The sequence below is a fragment of the Dipodomys merriami genome, unplaced genomic scaffold (genome assembly GCF_024711535.1).
Source record: "Dipodomys merriami isolate MVZ:Mamm:240054 unplaced genomic scaffold, mDipMer1.0.p SCAF_120, whole genome shotgun sequence".
NCBI classification, from domain to species: Eukaryota; Metazoa; Chordata; class Mammalia; order Rodentia; family Heteromyidae; genus Dipodomys; species Dipodomys merriami.
The window spans coordinates 1,530,808-1,555,486 of record NW_027202494.1 but is presented as its reverse complement, the minus strand read 5'-3'; the positions used below and the strand labels follow the sequence as shown (position 1 = coordinate 1,555,486).

Genomic DNA, 24,679 nt, shown 5'->3' with positions numbered 1-24,679 from the left:
CAGATCCCCAGTGACCAATCAGGTTCCCGCCTTGGGAGGCCAGGGCAGGGCCCCAGGCTTCCCAGGGAAGAGCAGAGCAGCTCAGCCACAGCCCAGGCAAGGTGGGGACTGTGGAGGGCATGGACCATGCGGGGTGAGCTTCCCAGAAGGCCACTAAGGCCAGACCCGGCTGTTGCTCAGACACTGGCTGATCACCAAAGCCCGTCAGTGAGATACTCCGTTCCTCCCCTCAATCAACAAGCTGGGTGTGGTGGTGCATGCCTGTAATCCCAGTTAGCCTGTGATCTCAGCTAGGCCTGAGGCAGAGAACTCAGGACAACTGGGGTCCAAGTCCAGCCTCACCCGATCTGAAAGATGGCTAACGTAGAAAAGGGGCTAGAGGTGTGGTCAAGTGGTGGCGCGCCTGCCAGGAACCAGGGAATCTACCAGGTCCCTGTGGGCCCCAGCCCACTGCGTGACTATCAAATCTGAACACAAGGCCGATGCCTTTGTTTCCACTGTACAGAAACTCGGAAGACAAATCAAACCTTTCTGGGTTTTTTTGAAAAACATTTATTTCTGTAAACCGTTTGAATGCCAGAGATGATCGTCACAACCCCAGTACAGTACAGTACATTTTCTTCCCCCAAATAAAAGGAGCGGGGACACCCAGGAAACTAGGAAAATGTGCTCCTGAACAACCAAGCCACTCTCATCTTTCTTTACAAGCAAAACCAAGCTCTGCTTTTCACTTTATGGCGGGGCCCGGGATTCACACCACAGACAGCCTGGGTGGTGGCTGGCGGGGCCCCTGGGCCCGGCTCCCGAGGGACTTCTCCACTTCAAGTCCCTCTTCTCGCGGGCCGGCCGTGGTGTCAGGCTCACCCTGCCAGGCTCCACCGCCCCCCACTGGACCCGCCGCGTCGAGGCGGGGTGTCCACCAAAAGGGTGGTTTTACACCTCGTGCCGCCGACGGGCAAGTTTTAAGGCAAATGTTTACCGTTTATTAGTCCGAGCCAGGCCTGAATTTCACTGGGCAATACTGCCTGCTGGATGTGGAGCTTAGGCAACCTGGAGCAAATTCTAGAAGGTCTGGGCTGACGGCTGGACTGGGGTGGGAGGAGGGGATCACATGAGGCTGAAGTCGGCGGGCGCTGCCCTGGGGCCCAGGGTGGCCACGGTGAGTGCGCGAGAGATGGAAGGGAAAGCAGGGTCCACGGGAGACCCTGACATCTGAGCCTGATGATGTGTGTCTGTGACATCCACATGCTTTTCCTTTAGAATGACGAAGAGGGGAAAGGACAAAGAGTGATCCAAGAAAGATGCTCGTGAGCTTCGTGAACGGGAGTACGGCGGGGCCAGGAGGGGCTGGGGGGAGGGTCGGGGGCTCGGGGTGCGGACATGGGTGGGCGTGGCCTCTCGTGGCTTCTCTCCCTGGTGGGCTGGTGGGCTGGCAGCGAGGCGGTCCCCCCCTGTGGAGCAGGAGCGGGCAGCAGAAGGCTCTGGAGGGGCGGCGGGGCTGCGCTACTCGGTCTGGGCATCGTAGTTGGCTCCCCCTGCCTTCTTCAGCTCGTTCTTGATGAACTCTTCCTCCAGCTCCTTCCGATCGCTGATCACAAACTCCTTGGCAAAGTTCTGCAGGGAGACATGGAGACACAGAGCCTGGGTTCGGGAGGAAGGGGCGGCCCCAGCGTCGCTAGGCAACGCCACGGGAAGTCTTGGCGCCCAAGACACGTACAATGGATCGGAATGAAAACTTGGCAGCAGTGCATGCTCCAGCCCAGAACATGCCTGGAGGCTGGAGGCTGAGGGGGACACGCCGGCCAGCGTCTTGGGGCGTGGAGATGATGGGCCCCCGGCAAGCTCTGGCTTTATCATTTCCTGGCTGGGCTACCTGGGGCAAGTCCCTTTCCACTCGGTGTGACTCAACTTCCTCATCTACAACACCCATCTCGCCTGGGGGAGGAGCGGTGAGGGGAAAGGGCAGGAAGGCGGGCGGGGCGGCCCCAACCTCCTACCACCAAGAAGAAGAGCTGGGCTTCATAGCCCCTGCCCCACGGGCGGGTTTCAAGCGGCCAGTGTGGCCTTTGCCGCTGGCTCTGCCCCTGGTGCCCTGAGGGGTTCGGGGCTCAGGTCCCTGCTCAGCCTGGGAGCGAGCACCTGGCCTTTCCAGCCATACTCAGTGACTGCAGGAATATGTTGGTATTCACTCAACAAACACGAAGCCCGGGGCCGCAGGGGGGAGGGATATGGGCGGTCACTAGCCCTCCACGCGGGGACACCGCTGGCGTGAACAGCAAGGCGGGGTGTGCCTCACAAGGCAGCCCTGAGCCACGGTGACACACAGCAAGGTGAGGCCAATAAAAGCAACTTCAGGAGGATGGCAGAGAGCACAGAGAAAGCTGCCAGGCATGCGAACACATCCACAAGGGTTAGAAAATTACACACCTAACGAGCCCGGGAGGGCGGCAGGCGGGCCTCCGTGCCACACGCGGCCTTGCACACTCAAGGACCTGAGTTCAAACTCAGTAGCCAAAGCCGGGCGCTGGGGGCTCACACCTGTCACCCTAGCTGCTCAGGAGGCTGAGATCTGAGGATCACCGTTCAAAGCCAGCCCGGGCAGGGAAGTCCATGAGACTCATCTCCCATAAACCACTTGGAAAACTGGAAGTGGCGCTGTGGTTCAAGTGGTGAGAGCGCTCGCCTTGAGCTGCAGAGCTGAGGGACAGCGCCCAGGCCCAGAGTTCAAGACCCATGACCAAAAAAAAAAAAAAAAAAAAAAAAGCCTATGCACACTGTGAAGTACTACAAAGCCCCAAAAAGGAGGAAGTTCTGCCACACAACGCGGATGTGCCCAAGCAGCGTGGAGCAGAAGCAGCCAGACATGAAAGGCTGCCTACTGCCCGGCTCCACACATGCACAATGCCCAAAAAAGGCAAATCTGTAAAGACAAAGCGGATCAGCGGCAACCAAACGCTGGGAACAGGAAATGACCAAGGGGTGCTAAAATTGGATGTGGTGAGAGTTACACCACTCTGCGAATTTACTACAAATCACTGAGCTAAAGGACAAATTAATCGTGTTATACCAATTAAAACTGTTTAAAAATACCCAACAGGATGATCAGTATTATTTAATCTTAGAGATGAGAACTGCGGGCCATGGCTGCCAGTGTCACACAGGCTTACTTAAGTCCAAAGTCAGTACCATAAAAGTCACCAGCTAGCGGGCACCAAGTCCTAGTACTACCACCACCACCACCACCACTGCTGCCGCCACACACACACACACACACACACACACACACACACACACACACACACACACACACACACACACACACACACACACACACACACACACACACACACACAAAAGTCATCATCTTGAAGCCAAGCATGGTAGCACACAACTGTAATCCCAGTACTCAGGAGGCCAAGGAGGGAGGGTGGCGAGTTCAAGGCCAGTCTGGGCTACATGTAAGACTTTCTCCTGCACAATTCTACAACTACACTAAACGCCACTGACCCCTCCATTTTAAATGTTAGTTTTAAGGAAAATGGATTTCATCTCAAGTAAAAAACAGAAAAAGTCACTGCACCTCCCCCCAAAAGACAGACTGCACAGGAGGACCCTCAAGGTCAAGTTTCCCAGCACAGGAGAAGCCATGTGCGGTCAAAGCCACGGAGAACATCACCTGAGTGTGTGTGTGGGGGGGGGAGAGGTATGAATGTGTACCAAGCTGCCCACAAGCACCAGGCACAGACACACACGTTTGTTCACGGAGTCCTCCCTTAGCATATTAGCCTTTCATTTCCTAAGATAAGGCCACGGCTGAGCTGAGACTGCCATACACAGGCCACAGCTCTGGGTCCTCCAGGCCCTTTCCACTCTGCCCCACCATTCTGTGCTGTTGAGTGTGTGTGTGTGCACATGTGAGTGTATCTGTGCACACCTGTGTGAGTGTGAATATGTGCACAATGCTTGTGTGTGTGTGTGTGTGAGAGAGAGAGAGAGCGAGAGCGAGCATGCGCTGTACAATGCGTGTGCGGGAGCACTATGTCCAGGGAAGGAGAAGTGAGAAGCGCCGTGTCTCTTGGCTCTGCTCCGCGCCCCACCCAGCAGCCCCGGAGGTGGGGGTTGTCTGGTTTGGGCACAAGGGCAAAGAAGCCCAAGAAGGAAGTGCGAGGTCCTCCAGCGCCGTGACACACAGCAGTCTGCGTAAGGACACTAAGCCTCTTCAGTGTCTGTAATTCCAGGTACTTGGGAGGTGGAGGTCAGGGGTTCAAGACCAGCCCAGGAAGAAAAGTTTTCAGGACGGAAGTGGTTATGTACGTGTCATCCCCAGCAACACCACGGAGCCCAAGCAGGAGGACAGCAGTCCAGGCTGACCCGGTCATGCGAGGGAGACCCTAGCTCAAACATAACCAAGGCAAAATGGGCTGAGGCTCAGGTGTGTGGTGGAGGGCCCACCTCGCCCGTCCAAGGCCCGCGGTCAACCTCAGTACCACCGAAAACTAAAAAGACAAAACACAACGACACCTGGGGTCTGTGGGGGTCAGCTGTTAGGGCCGTGGGTTAGGAGCCGAGTTCCGTGAGTCTCGGGTGAAGGGGGTGAGGAGCTGAGCTTGGGCCTAACCCGCAGCGTCTGGGACGGCAAGTGAGAGGCAGAGTAGGCGCTCACAGGAAGCCGCTCCAGTAACGCACGAGGTCGCAGTAAACATCAAGGGGTAACGTATGACACAGCAATAGACGCAGCAGAGCCGGGGCCTTGGGGTCAAATGCCGTGAGATGCAGGCTGTGTCCTGCTGGCCCATCGCGAGCCTGCGGACGCAGCAGGATGGCGCCCGCACGCCGTCCTCACACCGCGACCCCCGCGCCCGTGCTCACCTGGCACCCAGCGAGGGACAAGGCCAGGCGCAAGCTCGCTCTGGGCCGAGCTGCGGGCCAAACCCAGCCAGGGGCAGTGGCCACAGGCCCAGGCCCCTGACCCCGGCTCAGCACTCCCTCTGAACATCCAAGCAACTGCCTACAGTCCAGGCCCCTGCATTTTTTACCTCAAACATCCACGGAAGCCCTAATTGTGTGTGGCCCGATCTGTTCATCCACGTTGTCGGGAACAGCCAGTGTTGGGAACACTTTACCTCCCCTCCCGAGCCCCTGGCAGACAGCATGCATCAATCGCTGCGCGTCTTGGCCCACTGAAGAGCTGAGCAGCCAATCATGGCTGAGGCTGAGGGAGGAGGCCTCTCCTGGGCTCCAGACCTGGAGGCATCAGCGCAGCGTGGACATCCGCTGGCAAGAGGCTGCCTGGCCCACCCCGGAGAAACAGAACTGAAAGAAGACAGCAAGCCCGCTGGAGCCTGGATCAGCCACACCTAAAGCCCAACCCCACGCTTCCCAGTCCCGAGAGCCGCCAAGCCCGTTCTGCTTCCATTCATTTGAGTTTGCAAATAAACCAATTAGAACTAGAATTCCCACCTCAGGTTCCCGCTGGAAACCCATTTCCCCACCCCACCCTCGTCTCAGGCCCCTGGCCCCAAATCAGAGAGTTCTAGATCTGACAGGAGCCCTGGAGGCTCCCTTCCCCCCTCCCCCCCACCAGGTTGCCTGGGTAGGGGTGGGAAAGTTCTGGAGCTAGGCAGTGGAGGTAGCTGCACAACCCTGAGAATGGGCCTAGTGCCACGGAGCTCTGCCGTCAAAAACTGTTAAAACGGCAAATGACACGTTATTAGGTTTTATGACCATTGTAAGTGTGGAAAGAAAAGGAGAGCTGCGGGGTTGGAAAGACTGCACACTGGTCAGCTCCCAGGAAGCCCCCACCCCCCTCGTTCGGGCTCCCCTCCCTCCAGCACAGGGCTGCGGACGGAGCGGAGGGGGAGGGGAGGACGCCTGGGGGAGCGGGAAGGCGGATGCAGCAGGTCCCCGCAGGTCCCCGCGGGCCGCAGGTTCAGTGTCCGGCAGCGATGCTGACAGCCGCTGCAATGCCCACCGCGCTCGGCCAGGCAGCAGCGCCTCCAAAAGCGGTCTCCAGGCTGTGAACTCTGGAACCTTCCAACCTATTCTCCAAAAGGCAGACAGAGGACAGGGCGGAGCTGGGGCTTTGCCATGTGCTCAGAACATTTTTTTTTTTTTAAATAAAACTTCGAGCTGGAAGCCAAGAGCAGAACGATCGGTACCCGCCGTGCACTGGGGAAGGGAAGGGGATACTCTGCTAGAGAAAAGCACCGAGTCACCAGACACTGCCGTCACAGCACCGACCAAACAGGAACCTAAAACATACCACGGAGCCGTGTGTGCCGGCGGCTCACACTATCATCCTAGCTACTCAGGAGGCTGAGATGTGTGGCTCCTGGTTCAAATCCAGCCCAGGTAGGAAGTCTGTGAGACTCTTGATCTCCAATCGGCCACCTAAAAGTTGTAAGTAGAGCTGTGGCTCAAGTGGTAGAGCACCAGCCTTGATTGAGCAAAAAGCTCAGGAACAGCAAGTAGGCCCTGAGTTCAAGCCCCAGGACAGCCCTCCTCACTCCTGCACCCTCCCCCGCCCCACACAATCGAAGCACACTAAAGTGCCCTGTAGCCAGTGGCCAGCGGCCTGGCGGGAGGAGCTGGCCGGGAGGGCGGGAAACAGCTATGACAAGGCCACAAGAAAAAAAAAATTTTTTTTGGCTGGTCATGGGACTTCAACTCAGGTCCTGGACGCTGTCCCTCAGCTCTTCAGCTCAAGGCGAGCACTCTACCACTTGAACCACAGCACCACCTCCAGATTTCTGGTGGTTTATTGGAGATAAGAGTCTCACAGACTTTCCTGCCCAGGCTGGCTTTGAACCGTGATCCTCAGATCTCAGCCTCCTGAGTAGCTAGGATGACAGGCGTGAGCCACCGGCACCCGGCAAGAATTTTTATACTCAGTGTTCACTGGAAGACTGTCATGTACATGGAAGTTGCAAGAGATTAACTCATGGCCATATCACCTCCCCGCTGGGGTGAACACCCTCCCCGCTGGGGTGAACACCTCAACACCACAGCTGCTGCTTTAATAGAAGCTAGAAGCAGCTCACGTCCCCCGTCGGATCCCAGCACCCTCTGCTCGGGCTCCAATCCAGGCGTTACACCGAACATCCGCTGCTTTGTTTTTCACGGTCTGGTGCTTTGCACGTAGACGCCAGGGAATCATGATGGGCAATTTTCAGGACATTTTCATCACCTCTAGTCACCCTGTACATAACCCCATCACTAACCTACAATTTTTTCCCCCCAAGTATTTTTTTTTTTTTGGGTCCGGTCTTGGGGCCTGAACTCTGGGCCTGGGCGCTGTCCCTCAGCTCTTCAGCTCAAGGCTAGTGCTCTACCACTTGAGCCACAAAACCACTTCTGTCTTTTTTCTTATGTGGTGCTGAGGAATCGAACCCAGGGCCTCAGACATGCAAGGCAAGCACTCTACCACTGAGCCACCTTCCCAGCCCTCCCCCCAAGTATTGAGATCTGGACTCAGAGCCTTTCACTTGCTAGGCAGGGGCTCTACCACCTACGCCATCACCTCCACCCTTTCTTGCTTTAGGTTATTTTTCAGGGAAGGTCTCTCTTTTCACCAAGGGCCAGCCTCTGACCATGAGCCTCCTCCTACGCCTCCCACAGCCCTGGGGCGTGCCACCTACCTGCACCACCTCCTTCACCAGGGTCTTGTCCGTCCCGGTTTTGGCACGCTGCAGCCCGCTCACGTTCTCGCCAATCCACGTGATAAGTGCGAACTTGGACCTCTTGCTCATGGCGTCCCCGGTGGTGAACCGCACGAAGGCAAACAACCGGACGTCATCTGAAGCCAAACAAGGGGAAAGCGGGGTTCTCTTAAGACAGCCCAAGACCAGGTCCCCGGGGAGGAGCCGTGACAGCCACCCACAAGGGTGCAGTTTGGGAACAGCCAGTGTGGATGGCAGGGAGGAGGCTGCCACGCGTCCATGCGTGCATGCGTGCGTGTGTCCATGCCCACGCCCCAGGTAGGGCCTGGGGTCCGAGGGGAACACAGGCAGTGTCCTCCCTGGGCCTGGAGGTGGCCCTGGTCCAGCAAGGTCAGCTGGCTATGGGTGACCACAAGCCCCTGGCATTTCTGCCCCCTTCCGCTGGGCGGGCCGGGCTGTCATCTTCCATAGCCTCTTCTCTGTGGTTCTGGGCCTTTCCTTCCACTGGTTTACATTTACATCTGGATTCAGTACACACCGTTTTCATCTCTGCCACAAGCCCCTGGGCTCAGGGGCTCCAATCCTCACCCCCCGCCCCAAGGTAGCCCTGAGATGATCACAAGGCGTGTGTGTACCTGTGTGTTTAGGTGTGTGCGCATGCGTGCGTATCTGAGGCTGGACACTTCCTGTGGCAGGCCTGCCCTGCATGGAGGGCATGGAGCTGTATTCCTGTCCTCACCCACGGGGTGTCAGGAGCCCCCAAAGACACCTGCCGATGTCCCCGGGGCAGAGCCACCCACTGAGAAGCTCTCATCTACATGGATTTCTATTCCCACCTCAAAGGAAGAGGTGACAATAATTGATAGGAAATGTACTCATTACCCTACTCATGTAACTGTAACCCATCCGCACAGTATTTTTACAATAAAAAATATATATGGAAGAAAAAGACCCCTTGTTTTCCCACAGAATTCTGTGATTCATTGAAGAAATAGCATAACGTGGTGGGCATGGTGGTATATGCCTGTAACCTCAGTACTCAGGAGGCTGAGGCAGGAAGACCGAGTGTTTGCTGGGCTACACGGTGAGGCCAGTCTCCAGAAAAGATGGAGAGAGAAGGCGGGGAGGCAGAAGTCCACCAATCACACATCAATCAATCAGCCAATCAACGACCCCACTGTGCTCAGCTTCCCCAGAGCGCTACACTGCCGGTCCCAGTCTGCAAGGCCACGGCAGCCCCATCTGGGGGTGCACGCTGGGCTCTGGGGACAGCACCGGAGTCGCTCACCAGGTACCAGCTGCCTGCAAAACCCTGCGGTCAGGCCTGGGGAACTGGTGGCCCCATGGACACTGCAGAGCGATGCCAGCCTGGCAGGCCTCTGTGGACTGAGTCCCGGGGAGTCTTCCCGGCATACCCCAGAACCCGGGTTCAGCCAGCTGGGGTGGGTCCTGGTGTCTACACTACAGCTCCTGAGCTGTGCTGATGCCACAGATCAGAGGACACACGCAGAGGTGTGTGTGCACGCGTGCGCTGGATGGGCATGTATGTGCACGTGCGTGTGCTTAACCAAGATGCCATCCCTCCTACAGTCCCCTTCCAGGGCTTTCCATGCCCTCCCACTAGCCCAGTCCTAGCGAGCTCCTATGGTAACAGCAGACCCACGGCCCCCACCTGAGGGCAGGCAGGCCACAGCGCCCTCCCTCCCCCTCATGTCAATGGACGCTCGAGGACATCAGTCCCTCGGGCTAATGGGGAGCCCACCTGTCCCCTCCAACGTCCCCCCCAACCTTTCTCTAGCCTGGAGGGGCAGTCCCCCAAAGCTCAGCCTGCTCTACCTCCCCCAGAAAACTCGGTCATCTTCGCTTCTCATCCTTTTCCTCAGCTGAGAAAAAAGTCAACGGCACGAAGCCACCACGTAAAGGCCACAATTCCATGGCTTCTAGGACTCACAGTACGGCACTACCATCTAATTCTAGAACATTCTAGTCGCTGTGGAGCTGTCTGCTACACATGAGTCTCACAAAGGACATCAACAGCACGTGGCCTTTGGGAGGGAGCACTTTCCTGCAGCGTGATGTGTTCAAGGCTCACTGTGCAGTACCGTGTCGGCGGTCTGATCCTTGCTGTGGCTGTAGAACATTCCAGGGCCAGGAGCGGCCACGTGATATTCTCCACCCCTCCCTGATGGGACACTGGCTGCCTCTACACTGCCCTCTTCAGTCAAACTGAAGATGAAACGAGAGGGCTAGAAGATGCAGCTGGCCCACCAAGCATGGTGGCTCATGCTTATAATCCCAGCTACTTGGGGAAGTGGTGATTTGGAGGGTCAAGGTTCAAAGTCAGCCCAAAGTTAGACCTGATCTCAAAAACAGCCCCACTGTGGCTGGTAAGGAGTTGGGGTGGGGAGACACGTCCCAGCACGTGAAGGTGCCTGGGAAGGGAAGCCCGTGAGCTGTGAGCGCTGGGGTCCCGGAGCCTGCAGGGAAGTGGAAGTGTTTGGATGGCGGCTGAGATGGGAGGGAGGCAGGCCTCCCTTCCCGATGCCTCCCGTGGACTTCGGAGGCTAGGGACGCGCTGGTGTTTCCAGGGTGACCAGTTCTGTGGAACCAGCCCTGACCAGATTCCCAGGGGCAGCGTGTGGGCCCAGCCTGTCCGTCCCTTGCTGTTGGAAAGCTGCGGGCACTGGTTTGGCAGGAGCTTTTTGGAGACCCCAAACTTCGTCTCAGCCAAAGCGTGGGGCCTTCTGGTACAGGGGGCACCCCGCCGCTCCAGCGCCTTCAACCTCATCCTCCCTGGGCACTGGCCGGCTCCTCCAGGCAACACCAGCCACCCCCTGCTCTGCCAGCTCCTCGCCCCTTCCAACGGCCTTGCTTATCCCGAGTAGCACATCCCTCCCAGCATCACCCAGTTAACCCTGCGTCCTCAGTACCAGCCCGAGATCTGCCACAAGATGGCTGCACAGCCAGTCACACGCCTCAAGGGCATTGGGAAGCTTCCAGAACCACAGGCTGACATCACTAAAGTCATCCTGGGGGAGGAGCACTGTCTGGGGCAGTATGCTTATCTGACAATGGTTTGGTCACCAAGATTGCTGACCGACACATTTCCAAAAATCCCAGCGTGGCATTCTGCTTACAAATGTTTACCCACAGAGACTGGGCCAGACAGAGCGCCAGCTGAGCCCAGACGGAAAAGCTGCAGCCGAGCCCGCGTCACAGCGGCCCACAGGCCAGGGTGACCCCGCCGGAGGGGGCCTGGCCCTCTGCACCCGTCCCACGTGGCGCAGGGGACCCCTCTCCAAGGGCACACACCATGGCTCAGGGGGGCCAGCTCAGCTCCCGGTCCGGAGGATGCAGGCTCCGAGCCGACCTCGTGTGCTGGCCCAAAGCCGGTCCTGGCTGGTGACCAGGGACGGGTCAGGCGCGACTGCCGCACTTCTACAATGATTCTTCTGGGTGCACAAAACACACTTGAGGTGTGCGTGACGGAAAGACAAACAAGTAGACAGGAGGGAGGCCCACAGACTCAGGATCTTTTAAGCTAGAAGCACATCTGGTCTGTTCTTTCTGCTTTTGTCAGCATGGGGACAGAACCAAGGGCCTCGTGTTTGGGGCTCTCCACGTTGCGCAGTGACCCCAGTGCTGACAAGGCGGGTCATGGACACCCTAGATGTGGTCTGTGGGTCAACAGAGAGGAAGGGAGAGACAGGGAGAGACAGGGAGGGAGGGGGGGAGGGGATGATTTTATATTTTCCAGGAGGATCACTTCTGCAAGACAAAAGGAGGAAATTGCTGCAGAGTTGGAGGAGACAGGATTCAAGCTTGCTCTCTGGCTGACCCGGCCTGGCACCCCCCCAGCCCCACCCCCTCTGAGAAGTTATGCAAACAAGCTGCAGGAAGGGGAAAAGCAGACCACACTCCAAAAAAAAGCTGAGTCGCCAGCTTCCCCAGGCAGCTCCTGGAGCGTGGAAGGAAGTGGAAAGAATCTGACAGCTCTGAGATGGCCAAGCTCAGGGCCCGCTAGGCCTTCAGGGCCGGTCCTGGGAAGGAGACTGTCCTTTTGAGGAGGGGGGGCGGCGAGGGGGAGGAGGAGGAGGAGGAGGGGTGGAGGCTCAAGGCTTAGCAGGGTGAGCCTGAGGCTGGCTGGAAGTTTGGGGAGGCTGATGGCAGGAAGGGCTTGCACAACCCTCCCCCCACCTTCTCTCTAGTTGTCCCCAAAGAGCACCCTGCCTGTCCCACTCAACTGCTGAGACGATCTTTTTAAAAATAGGTAAGAAGACTCCTCGCCCAGAACTAAAAGCCCTGTTCACACTGTGTGTGGCTCCGAGGCGGTGTATGTGGAGGCCTGGGTCCCACAGTTCCAGCCCCGCCTGGCCCCGCCCCCCAGAGCTGCAGGACTCCCAAGCGGCTCCAGGCGAATTGAGTTCTCATTAAAAGCCAGTGACCCAGCTACCCTAGTTAAGAGAGGGAACCGGAGAAAGTGGAGTAGAGGAGAGCCAGAGGAAAAGAAAGCGTCTCCTGAGGCCCCGGCCAGCTGATCCCAATACCCAGATTCTACTGAGCAAGGCTTTCCCAGGACCAGGCACCCACACTTCCTCCACATGGCTATGCTCACTTCCTTAAATGGAAGTCAGGCCTCCTCATTGACTCCGCCCGCTGACTTCCAGGACCCGGAAGACCTCCTAGCAGCACCCACAGGAACACATTCTGTGGCCTGTGAGGGATTCCGGGTTAGACTGCCGGAGCACTGACAGCCCAGGTGGGCACTGCTTCTGTATTCTTGTATCTGCTTTTTGTAGATGGGCCAGCAGTCAGTCTTTGACAAGCAATCAGTCATCCGGGGACTTAGGGAACAAGATACAATCTCCACCCCAAAAGTGAAGTCTAAGGGCTGGGAGTGTGCAGCTCAAGTGGGAGGGGCCTGCCAAGCAAGTGGGGGGCCCGGAGTTCAAACCCCAGTGCCTCCACCCTGTCTACTGTCTACACAGGAAAGCAGCGACCAAGTGCTGTAACGGTTGTTAACTGGGAATTATGGGGAATGTCAAGGAAAGAAGGAAATAAGCACTGCCCTGGGGCTGTGACCAGGGCAGGCTTGGTGGAGGAGGTGATGTCTCACTTGGGTCTTGAAGGATGACTAGGAGCTCTCCCTGGTTGAGGATAAAGGAAGGGGCCCTGTTAGCTGTGTCAGTAGGGGTGCTGACAACTACACAGGCAAGCATGGACAACCCTGAAGACTGGCTCTTCTCCAGCTCTGACGTAGCCAGCCCAGCTTGTTTATAATCACTGTAGAGTAAGAGCTTGAAGGCTCAGCACAACTCATCCCCAGCACCCAGGCAGTACCTGGGCCTCAGTGCCCGCTCAGCAGACAGCCCAGAGGCCTTCCCAAGACCTTCCCCTCTGAGCTTGGACTCTAGGGCCGGGGTGGTCTCTCCACCTGCACCCCACAGCCCGGGCACGGCGGGACAGGGCACACTCACATCTCCCTGAAGCCTTACAGCTTCCAGCCCACCCCACAGCTCACTATCTGCCCCTCTACTGACCCCCACACATCGACCAAACAAACATCCAAGTCTCAGCCTCCACCTCCACGCAGGAAGCTGTCAGGGCAATGAGTTTACTAGGTGCCACCCACAGTGGGTGGCAGGTGAGAGGGGAAAGGCTCCCTGGTTCTGAGCCTCAGTTTCCTTCTCCGAGAAGGGGTGTGATCGTAAGGCCCACAGCACTGGGTTAAAGGAGTCCACGGACAGGCAGGACAATGTCCCCGCGCTCACCCCTGCCACCTGCCCACTCCACCTCACACAGCAAAGCCCACGCCGCAGGACTGGAAGCGGGGCTGGAGACAGGCAAGGGCTCAGTTGGCCCAATGTTGTCAGACAGGGAAAGGGGCCACAAGCCAAGGACTGCAGGTCCTTTGGAAGCTGAGGAGGGCAGGAAGAGCCGCCCAGGCACCTCTAGCAGGGCTGTCTTGAGACACCTGATTTTAGACCAGGGAGACTTGTGGTTAAGTTCTAAGGTCTGGGTGGGACTGGGTCGGAGAGGCAGCAGGAGGTTCACACGAGGACCTGAGCAGAGTTGGCTCAAAGCCTCACCGTGAGTCATCAAGTATCATCAAGGAAGTGTATAGGAGACCAAGAGAAAGGGCATGAGGGCTGGCCTGGCTCAAGTGGTAGAACACCAGCAGAGCCAGCAAAGCCCAGCAAGCAGGCGGCTCTGAGTTAAAGCCCCAGTACAAGCGAAAAGAGGAGGAGGAGGAGGAGGGGATCTATGGCAGGCTAACTTCATAATGCAATGAAGACATGAAATATTAAATGCCAATATAAAATCCCGGCTCTCGGAAACTGGCCTCTGGGGACCCATGCAGCAGAGGTCCAGAGCGGAGCCTGGAAGCCAAGTGCAGAAAATGAAGTGGGGGTGCAGGGCTTGCTCTGCAGGAAGAGGCCTGGCCTGAGGCCAGCGCTGACGGCCGGGGCCACGCCTCCAAGCGCTGAATGGGCCACGGGGCTATTGCTTTGCCCGAGGGGAAAGCAGCTTCCTGTGCAGGAGGAGGGTCATTCCTCCATCTGTCTGTGTGCCCGGCTGGGTCACTGGACCAGAATCCTTCTCCCTGTGTCCCAAGGAGCACAGAACAGCCTGGCTTCCTCCTGAGCTTAGCTCCTGGGACAGGAGCGTGCCCGTGATGAGACCTTGTGAAGAGCCAGCTGATGTAGAGAGCCTCTGGGTCCCGCGCCGCCTCCCCGCAGCCCCCCATGCCTCACCTCGGGATGGGGACACGCGTGGAGGGTGGCTGGCAGTGTGGCCAGTCTGCCAGCACCTCGTCCCACAGGCCTGGGGCAATACCAGCTTGTGAAATGCTCCCCGCGTTGCTCCCCCAGGTCCCGCCTCCCAGGCCCACCACCCACACATGCGACCCACACCCGTCCCAGTCCTGGCTCTGGCTGAGACACTCACCTAAGACCAGAGCCAGGAAGAAAATAGGAAAGGGGGGCACAGAGGTAGCTGTGGCCACTCACCTCAACAGGCCACGAGGGAGGGCCGTGGGCAGAGGCCCGCTCTTCCCGCAGGGACACGGAGGCACAGAGAGGCCGAATGTGACTAAGGTCATACAGCTCAGAAGTAGTAAGGCTGAGATTTGAACCTATGCAGTCCAGGTTGTTTTCTCAAACCAGAGATCAAGAGAGCATGCATGCACCAGCTTTCTGATCATCTAGCCTTGGGTGACTCAGGCTGCCTCAGACAGTGACACATCCATGGGGAGTCAACAAAACACGCACAGCCACGTACACACGGACAAGCTGCAAGGCCAAGGGGGCTTCTGAGCAGAGGGGCCATTCACCCTGGGCCTGGACAGGTGTGTAGAAGCCCTCCAGGGCAGGGAAGGACAAGATGGAACAGTGCAAGGAAAGCTGGGAGCATCGCGCAGAGACTCAGGTCCAAAGTCCTGCTCTGCTGCTGACAGCACCAGCAGGAGGCCTGGTCCCTCTTATCACCATGGAGATGTCTGTCATGGGACTTGTGACTCCTCACACGCGGAACAGGCCGTGAGCCAGTACCCACAGAACCCTACATCACCTAGGAGACCAGTGTCCTGTGGACATGGGGGAGGATCGGCTGGCCCAGACCTGTTGTGAAGGGATATACAAGATGTGGATGTAACCGGGTGCCAGTGGCTCACGCCTGTCATTCTAGCTATGCAGGAGGCTGAGATCTGAGGATCTGGGTTCCAAACCGGCCCCGGCAGGAACGTCCATGAGACTCTTATCTCCAATAAACCACTCAGAAAACTGGAAGTAGTGCTGTGGCTCAAGTGGTAGAGCACTAGCCTTGAGCTGAAGAGCTCAGAGACAGGGCCCAAAGTTCAAAGTTCAAGCCCCATGATGGAGGGGAAAAAAATTGTGGATGTGCAAGAGCCACAGAACACTCTTGGGGCAACATGGTGTGCAGATGGCTCAGGAAGTCCCCTGGGCCTGGACTCCAGGTCACCGGGTCAGGGAAAGGGCTGAAGTCAGCACTTGGGAAAGGTCTTGGCTCAGGGCTGCTCCACCTCATGTGCTAGAGAAGACAGGGCCCTCATCAAGGGTGGAGCCCAGGAAGGAAGTGACAGCAGGGGAAGAGGTACCAGAGGGGAAGTCCTCCAGCCGAGCAGGAACAGCAGGAGGGGAGTAGGGGACATCACAGTGTTTTAGGCGGGTCTATCAGGGGACTTGAACTCAGGGCCTGGGCACTGTCCCTGAGCTCTTTCACTCAAGGCTAATGCTTTACCACTTTGAGCCACAGCACCACTTCGAATTTTCTGATGGTTAATTAGAGATGAGTTCAAGGCCTTTTCCTGCCCTGGCTGGCTTTGGACTGCGACCTTCCTGTCTTAGCCTCCTACGTAGCTAGGATCACAACGTGAGCCCCAGGCACCCATCTGGGGACATCAATTTTTCAGCAGACCATGTCACTGACCTGCACCAGAGGAAGGGAGGTGGAGAGGAATAATGACAAAAGAATTGACAGTAAACTTGGCAGTTGGATCACCAGGACCCAGGCCAGGGTTTCCATGCTCTGCGTGAAGAAAGGAGGGGGAAGGTGTTCGTAACACTCTTCAAATCCACCAGTACGGTTTCCAAAGCTAGGTGACCCCCCAGGAGTTTGGAGGGGCCAAATCTTAGTTCAGCTGGGATAAACAGAGGCCTCTCCTGAACAAGGGGCTCGACGTGTTGAGAAGCCATTCAGATGACAAGCCACACACACACGGAGGCAAGGTAAGCATCACCAAGCCATGGACCAAAAGTGCAGTCACCAAGTCTAGACATCTGTGACCCCACAAAGCCTGCGGGGCTCAGGGCCTCCTGTCGGTAACAAGTGATGGAGATCCAGCCCTGCCCAAACTACAAAGGTCATGACTTGCGACCCTTTGGGTACCACTTAAAGTAACACCCCAGCATCATTGCTAAGGCAAAGCTAGTGCTCAGAAGATGTCTTCAAAATTGAAAAACTTACATTTCCAGGTCCAGAGCTCTGTCAGATGGAAAGCTCCCTTTGGATCTGCGCTCTCTGGCTCTCTCTCTCTTACACACACACACACACACACACACACACACACACACACACACACACACACACACACACACACACACACACACACACACACACACACACACACACACACACACACACACACACACGTCTCTCTTTCCCTTTCACTTAAATTCTCAAAATCCACTGTAAGCTCCCTTTGGATCTGCGCTCTCTGGCTCTCTCTCTCTCTTTCATACACACACACACACACACACACACACACACACACACACACACACACGTGTCTCTCTTTCCCTTTCACTTAAATTCTCAAAATCCACCGTAGCTACAAGAGAAAAATCACTCAGGAGCCAAACCACCAAGTACTCACATTTACACAGAAAATCACCAAGTATGCATGCACACAGTACTTCTGTATGCAGAATCCACCAGTACACACGCACCCTTCTTGTGTAACCACAGCCGGGCCATGCTTAGAACCCAACCTCTGTGCTCTCAGCCCTTGGCATCCAGGGCCATTACCCACACCTGTGCTAGGGCACTTTATCATTTTTCCTGGGGACCAGAGCATGGGTCAGTGAGAAGTGTGTGTGTGTGTGGCCTTTCTTTTGAACATCTATGCCAGGCGGCGGGGACTGGTCAGTCTCTCCAGACCTGCCTCCCATTACAGAGGACCCGGTTCTTCTAAGATCAGCACCCTCTGCATGTATCTCTGGCATTTTTGCTCTCTTTTTTTCTTCTTCTTCTGTTTCTGGGGCTTGAACTCAGGGCCTGGGTGCTGTCCTTGAGCCTCTCTTTGCTCAAGGCTAGCATTCTACCACTTGAGCCACAGCACCGCTTCGGGCTCCATGTTTATTGGAGACAGGAGTCTCACGGACTTTTCTCTCAAAGCACCATCTTCAGATTGAGTAGCTGGGTTTATAGACGTGAGCCACTGGCTCCCAACTTGTGCTTAATTTTTTTTTTAAGAAAAGTTAAATGGCTTGTGAAAGCAAACAGTCCAGGAGAGAGCTTCAGGCTAGTGGGACGGGATCTCCACGAGACCTTTGGCTAGGTCTCGGAGTTGTGGGGCATCTAATCTCAAATAAAGATAAAAGCACTCTTTCCCAACAACTGTGCAAGGTTCCTGAAACAAACCTGACCAGCTGCAGTCACAGGAGCCCAGCCCCAGCTGAGCAGTTAGCAGAGGGAATGTTTTGCTCTGATTGGCCAGGTCTGGTCATGTGCTCACCCAGTGGGGCGGGGGTTGCGTCAGCCCCAATGCAACCTCATTGGCTGAGCAGAATTACTCTGACAGGGAACAGACAGAGGTACCCCTACCCCTACCGGATCTCAAGGATGAGATGTTAGACACAACCTCAGTCCCACCTTTCTGAGGCTTCGGTCTGAGCGCCACACCTGCGGCCAGACACCTCCCCCATATCACAATTTTTTAAAAGAGAATCTAAGGAACCTGCCACGGACACATGGCACAGGCTAAGATTCCAGGCAAGACCGGCTTTCTCCTCCACCCTTCTCTAAACCAAATCTGCACCAGAAAACTGGCCTCATTCCCAGACTCCGGGATTCTTTCTCAAAGTGAGCTGCTTCCTACAGCGGGCTTGGCGTCCATGGGGCAACACTGCTGGGGAGAGCTGTCTGTAAAGGGTCTGCGGAAGAAAATGAGAGGTGGGAAAGAGGCTTAGGCTTCCCTTTAACAAGGGCGGGGCACCTGGTTCCCAGCGTTTCACGATCCTACTTTGAATCAGACAATGCATCTACAAAAAGATGTCAAGAATACAGATAAAAGTGGATGGGCAGCACACCCTGGGTGCTGACATTAAGACATCACGCGGGGAGGGGGCAGGGGGCGCCCCTCTGCCTCTGAGACCCTTACACATGCCACAGCGCCCTGCAGAGTGGCCACACATAAACACGGAACAAAGACTGCACCGAAGAAGAAACGGACACATTTCCAAGTGGAGGAAATCGGGTTGTTAGTTCTCGGCTTTGCATTCTGGTCTTGGTTACAGAGTACTCTGCAAAGAATGTAGAATCCTTATGGTGCAAAAGCAACACCCTCGCCACCCTGTGTGACCTGGGAGTCCCTTCTGCGTGACTGCACAGATCCCTGAGCCTGTCCCCACCTCCACGGCAATGCTCCCTGACTCCATGCGCACTGCAGGGCTGGGGGGGTGGGTACGGGCAGCCCAGACCTGCGGCCTCCCACCCACTCCCCACGGCTCCTTTCTGCTGCCTTCTGACCCTGCACTCTACTTCTGTGTCACCTTACTGAGCAATGATTTGCTTCAGGAAGATTTCCTCCAGCAGTGTGGGGGTGGGGACAACAGACACGAGAAAGGAAGTGCAGACCTAGGAGCTACAGTCGAGGGGAAGACACACCAGTTTGGGGTTTGCCCCCTTCTTCCCTTTCAAGCAACTCTCCCCTGCCTGGTCTGCTAGCTTGGGTAGGGGCTGCCTACCCAGGGACAGGCACGTGCTCCAGACTGGTTTAAGGATTGGCACATGACCACAGACAGGCCAAGAACGGAGTTACTGCAAAGGGGCTTGCTGTCTCCCCAGCAGGAAGGCTCAGCTATGGGGCTTGAAGCAGCAGCAGTTACTGAAGAAGGAAGGAAGAAGTGGCAGGCCCTGCAGGGGAGGGGGGGGACACTGTCAGAGACAGGAAGAGGTCGGGGAAGCCAGGGGAGGCAGCTGGTGTGCTGTCCATTCTGGAGTCCACTAGGGGAGGTGGAGAGGACAGCTAAGGGAGGGGACAAGGGCCTGGGGGCTTCAGAGCAGCAGGCCACTGCTAGAGGAGGGGCTGAGGGAGCCAGAGGAGCCCGCTGTGCGGTTCACCAAGGAGGCCCCAGGTGCTGCCTCCCGGCTAGCAGATCACTGCGATCTGCACTTCAGGCGAAGATAAATGGACACTGGAGCCCCATTAAGCAGATGCCTTTCTTTTCAGGCAGGAACCTGGGCCTTCCCCCACATCATCACTGAGCAAACATCCTGCAAATCAGCAAACAAGCCCACTGCAGCTAAGAACCTGAGCTGCTTCCTTAGAGGCCCGAGAGTATGGGCCCATCTAGGTTCAAGTCCCAGCTCAGCCACTTCCTAAGCTGCGTGATTACAACACTTAACCTCTTCTCTGGGCCTCACTTTCCACACCAGGAGGAGGGACCCCTCCCAGTTCGTTTTGAGGCGTCACTGATGTAAGCCAGGTCCTGCGCGGTGGCAGGTGTACCGCAGGTGCGGTGCTCTGAGCCCCCAGTCCCAGGAGTGTGAGGACACAGCAGGGGGAGAAGCAGAGCAGATGTCTCCTGTGCATTTGTCACCAGATGGCTGGAGGACAGAAAGCAGACTTCGCTGAAGTGGATGAGCCTTCCCATCCCACGGCCCATTCACAAGGACCAACAAACAGCAGACAGAGCATTTTTAGTCCCCATGCCCTGTCAGACACTCCCTATTCCTGACCCCAAGAACGGTGAGCAGGGGCTGAGCAGAAAGCCACAGCCTTGGCCGCAGGGAGGAAACCACCTCCCGGCAGGATGCTCTCTCTGTATTGGTCACTCTGTCCCCTAAGTGGAGTAAACAATAGCCTCAGAGGCCCAACACCGTCCACTGGGGGAGGGACAGCGAGTGATCCACGGCGGGAAAGAGCTGGACCTGGGAGGAGGAAAGCTGGCAGCCCTGACCCTAGCCACAGAAGTTAGGAGCGTGCACTTGTTGGGTTCAATAACAGAGTCCCACCAGCGGCAGGAGGACTCTGGCTGACACAGGCCTGAGGCAGGGGCTGCAGGACAGTCCGGTCCTGCCAAGTCCACAAGGCAGCCGGGCGGCTTCAACACTGAGGTGTTATAGTACTTTATGCTTCTGGTAGTTTAAGCCAATTATTTACAAAAGCAATGAATGAATGTCTAGAGGCAACTCCCAGGGTCAAAGTTTAGTCAGGAGAACATGTCTCTCTCTCTCTCTCTCTCTCTCTCTCTCTCTCTCTCTCTCACACACACACACACACACACACACACACACACACACAAATCCTAACACTGCCTAGCATAGAGTCCACATTTTATAACTACCCTTTGAGCAGAACTAAATGTATACTATGGTTCCATTTAAAAAGCAGTTAAGGCCCGGTACTGGTGGCTCATCCCTGTTATCCTAGCTACTTAGCAGGCTGAGAGCTGAGGACTGTGGTTCAAAGGTAGCCAGGGCATGAAAGCCCATGAGACTCTAATCTCCAACTAATCACCCAAAAGCTGGATGTGAAGCTATTATGGGTCAAGCAGTAGGGCACCAGCCTTGAGTGAAAAAGCCAAGAGACACTGCCCAAGCCTTGAGTTCACGCTCCAGTAGCAGCATGGGGGGGGGGGGGGAGGGGTAAAGAAGCCACAATGGCCAGGCACTTGTGGCTCACGCCTGTCATCCCAGCTACTCAGGAGGCTGAGATATGAGGATCGCAGTTCAAAGCCTGAGCAGGAAAGTCCTGAGACTCATCTCCAATTAACCAGCAGAAAACCAGAAGTGACACTGTGGCTCAAGTGGTAGAGTGTCTTGAGCTGAAGAGCCCAGGGACAGCACCCAGACCAAGTTGAAGCCCCACCACCAACCAAAAAAAAAAAAAAAAAAAAGCCACATGGTCTCAGTGTAACTTTGTACTTCACAAACACTGAGGTTCACACAGGTACTGTGCTCAGCATTTTCAACCTTTGTGGCTCAAGGAGATTCCCTCGAGGAAACCAACATCTCAGAGGGCAAGTCACATGCTCAATCCAACCCGCTAGGAAGTGGCCTCTCTGGAGTCCAAACTCACACCATCTGCTCAGAGACCATGCCCCAGCCTCCAGGCTACCCGCCTTTGTCTCAGAGTTTGTTCCCAAGCTGAAGACCAGAAAGTGTGTGTGGGGGGGGGGGGGTAGGGGGAGGGACTGGGATTGGAAATCTCTAATCTTCTTAAAGGATTTTGTTTGAATGTCTGTTTAATTCAGGGTCTCCTAAGTAGCCTAGGCTAGCCTTAAACTTGGAATGGAGCTCAAGCTGGCCTTGAATTAATGATCCTCAAGCCTCAGTCTCCTGAGCACTGGGATCACAGTCCTTTCATGGTCTGCACAATACAGGAAGTGCAAAGCACACCCAAATCTTAAGTGCCTGACTTGATGACCATGTACCTAAGTACACACGCAGCCAAGAGACCCCACCCCACTCCTGCTACCAGCCCCAAAGGAGGAGTTACTCTGACTTCACACCATAGACTGGTTTGCCTTTTCTAGAATTTCATATGAATGGAATCAGGAGCACACCCTGTTTTGTATCTAGTTCGTGTGCGCGCGCAGGTGCACGTGTGTGTGTGTGTGTGTGTGTGTGTGTGTGTGTGTGTGTGTGTGTGTGTGTGTGTGTGTGTGTGTGTGTGTGTGTGTGTGTGTGTGTGTGTGTGTGTGTGTGTGTGTGTGTGTGTGTGTGTGTGTGTGTGTGTGTGTACTGGGGCTTGGGGGCTTGAACTCAGGGCCTGGGCCCTATCCCAGAGATTTTTCCACACTCTCTACCACGTGAGCCTCTGCTCCACTTCCGGGTTAGATTGCGAGGGTTAGTTATTTATTTTGCGGTTCATTGGAGTCTTTTAAGAGTCTAACCACAGATGTTCCTGCCCGGGCTGGCTTTGAACCGCGATCCTCAGACCTCAGCCTCCTGAGCAGCTAGGATGACAGGCGTGGCGAGGCCATGACCCTGGGAGCAGCGGGGCGGCGGCCGGCCCCTCCGCCTCCCTCGGCCAGGCGGTCGGGGTTTGGCTCCCGCACCTCTGCGGGGAGGGGTGCGTGTACAGGATGGGTGAGAGTGAGCACCGGAGGGAGCAGCAGCCTGAGTTGAGGCTGGGAAGCTCAGCGAGGGAACCGCAGGGGCGACGCTCCTGCGTGCCGGGCGGGCGCGGGGCGCGGGGCGCGGGCGCGGGGCGGGCGGCGCGGGGCGCGGGGCGCGGGCGCGGGGCGGGCGGCGCGGGGCGGCCCCGTACCTGTGCACTGATGGACGAAGCGCTGGTACTCCTCTCCCTGCTCTCCGGGGACGATGGTGGCGCCGTCATATTTAAAAGTCACCCTTTGCGTTGGGAGGAGAAAAAACAACACACGCGTCAGCGCGGGCGGGGGCGCGGGGCGCGGGGCTCGGCCGCCCGCCGGCTGCGCGCCAAGCGCCGTCCGTCCGTCCGTCCGTCCGGAGGATGCGGGAGACCGCCAGCGGCGCCCCGCCTCCGCCCCGTCCGCAGGCCGGCCCAGCCCCCCCCCCCCGGGCCCCGGCGAGCCCGGCGCGCCGACCGCGGGACGGTGCCTCACCAGATGACCGCCGAGCCGTCGTCCCGCACCAGGTTGTACGCAGCGCGGCAGGCCTCCTTGTCGATTTTGGTGGCCATGGCCGCGGGGCCGCAACGACAAGCTGCCCGGCGCGGACGAGCGCTCCCCGGGCCGGCGGCAGGGACGGGGCTGGCGGCGGCGGCGGCGGCGGCGGCGGCGGGGACCGGACACGGCGGGCTGGGAGTGCGGTGGCGGCTGCGGCGGCACCCCGCGCGCGCGGGGACCCGGCCCGGGGCCCGCCACGCCCCTCCGCTGCCATTGGCCTCGCGGGCCGTCTCCAGCTCCGCCCACCACTCCATTGGCTTCCCGGATGAGGGGGCGTGGCGTCCCGACTCCCCGGCGGCCAATCCCAGCCCGGGTGGATTGCGCAACTCCGCGGAGGGCGGGCTGGAGAAGGGGCTTTTCCCTCCCGCCCCCTCCCCTCCCCGCTCTTCTCTCCCCTCCCCTCTCTATTCTTTCCTCCCCGGGTTCTTGCTTATCGCCCCCCCTTCCATCCCTCCTCCCGTGCTGTCCTCTCTCTCTCCTCTCTTCCCTCCCCCACCCCGCGTCCCCCCTCTGCGGCGGGCTGCCGAGCTCCCTGGGACCGCCCGGGCGGTGACACAAAGCCGCCGGCTGGAGAGGACCGGCCGGCCGCAGCCCCCACCCCAGGGTTGGAGGATGGCGAAGACTTGGAGAGAGCTGAGCGTTCTGAATAGGAGGGGTAGAAAGTGGACGCTTCCAGAACGCTGGCACCACCCCTGTCGCCGCTGTCCAGGTTATCGACATGCTCGCCTCACCCCTCAAGCACGAGTGGATTCCTCCTGTCCGCTGGTTCCTTCAGTGGCCCGCACCGGCCCTCAGCCCGCCCTCCAGGAGGACAGTCTCCAGGGGGGCAGGATAAAGGCGAGGTCACCAGGCCTGGTGGATCGCATGGCCCGGCCACTGAGCAGCCTTCAAATTCCCCAGAGGATTTCCCTCCAGTGGGGGAGAGTAGCAAAACCAGTACCACCGGCACCCAGACTGCTTTTTGAAAGGGTGCCTGTGAGCAAATAGATGCTATGTAAAAAAAAAAATGGCCATTGTGTCCCAGTGCTGTGGCTCCTGCCTGAGGCTGAGATTTGGGGGTCACCTTTACAAGCCAGCCTGGGCAGACAAGCTGAGAGATTCTCATCTCCAATTAACTAGCAAAAGCCAGACGTGGAAATGTAGTTCACGTGGTAGAGCACTCACCTTGAACCGAAAAAGCCAAGCAAGGGCTCAAGGTCCTGAATTAAAGCCCCAGTACCAACACACACACACACACACACACACACACACACACGTCTTCTTCAAAGGGGAAAAAAATGCTACCTCATACAAGGTGTAAAAGTAAACAGCTAAATGTGATGGCCACCTATAATCCCAGCATTTTGGAGGCAGAAGCAGATCTACTCAGGGAGACCCTTTCTCCAAAAACAAAACAAAAAAACCATAAAACCAGTGAAAAGTGTCCACCATTCAGGTCAAAAAGAATTAGTCCTGCAGACACATATAAGGTTAAACTATAAAAAGGAAAATGGATTTAGGATGTGACCTGACAGATTAAATGGCTCTTACACACATGAGAAGCTGGTAAATCTCACCTCTAAAACAGATGCAAACTCATGCAAGACTGACACACTGTAAAAGTTACTCTAGCAGGTTGGCAAAAAA

At 57.0% G+C, this 24,679-nt stretch overlaps 1 protein-coding gene across 1 annotated transcript; it reads right to left on the bottom strand.

Annotated features, from left to right (window-relative positions):
* Positions 1-534: 534 nt before the first annotated feature.
* Positions 535-23,205, bottom strand: LOC138823530 (coactosin-like protein). Its single transcript, XM_070016904.1, has 4 exons — positions 22,991-23,205; positions 22,675-22,757; positions 7,638-7,795; positions 535-1,614 (listed from the first exon to the last, which is right to left on the bottom strand). The coding sequence occupies exons 1-4, from the start codon at positions 23,065-23,067 to the stop codon at positions 1,504-1,506; spliced, it is 429 nt and encodes a 142-aa protein (XP_069873005.1). The 5' UTR covers positions 23,068-23,205; the 3' UTR covers positions 535-1,503.
* Positions 23,206-24,679: the final 1,474 nt, after the last annotated feature.

What these genes read in the sequence shown, in the direction of transcription:
- LOC138823530 (XM_070016904.1), bottom strand. Translation starts at nt 23,067, where the DNA reads ATGGCCACCAAAATCGACAAGGAGGCCTGCCGCGCTGCGTACAACCTG. An exon ending in CTTCGTCCATCAGTGCACAG is followed by an intron (nt 7,796 to 22,674) that starts GTACGGGGCCGC and finishes GTTTGGCTTCAG; the next exon opens with ATGACGTCCGGTTGTTTGCC. An exon ending in TGGTGAAGGAGGTGGTGCAG is followed by an intron (nt 1,615 to 7,637) that starts GTAGGTGGCACG and finishes GTCTCCCTGCAG; the next exon opens with AACTTTGCCAAGGAGTTTGT.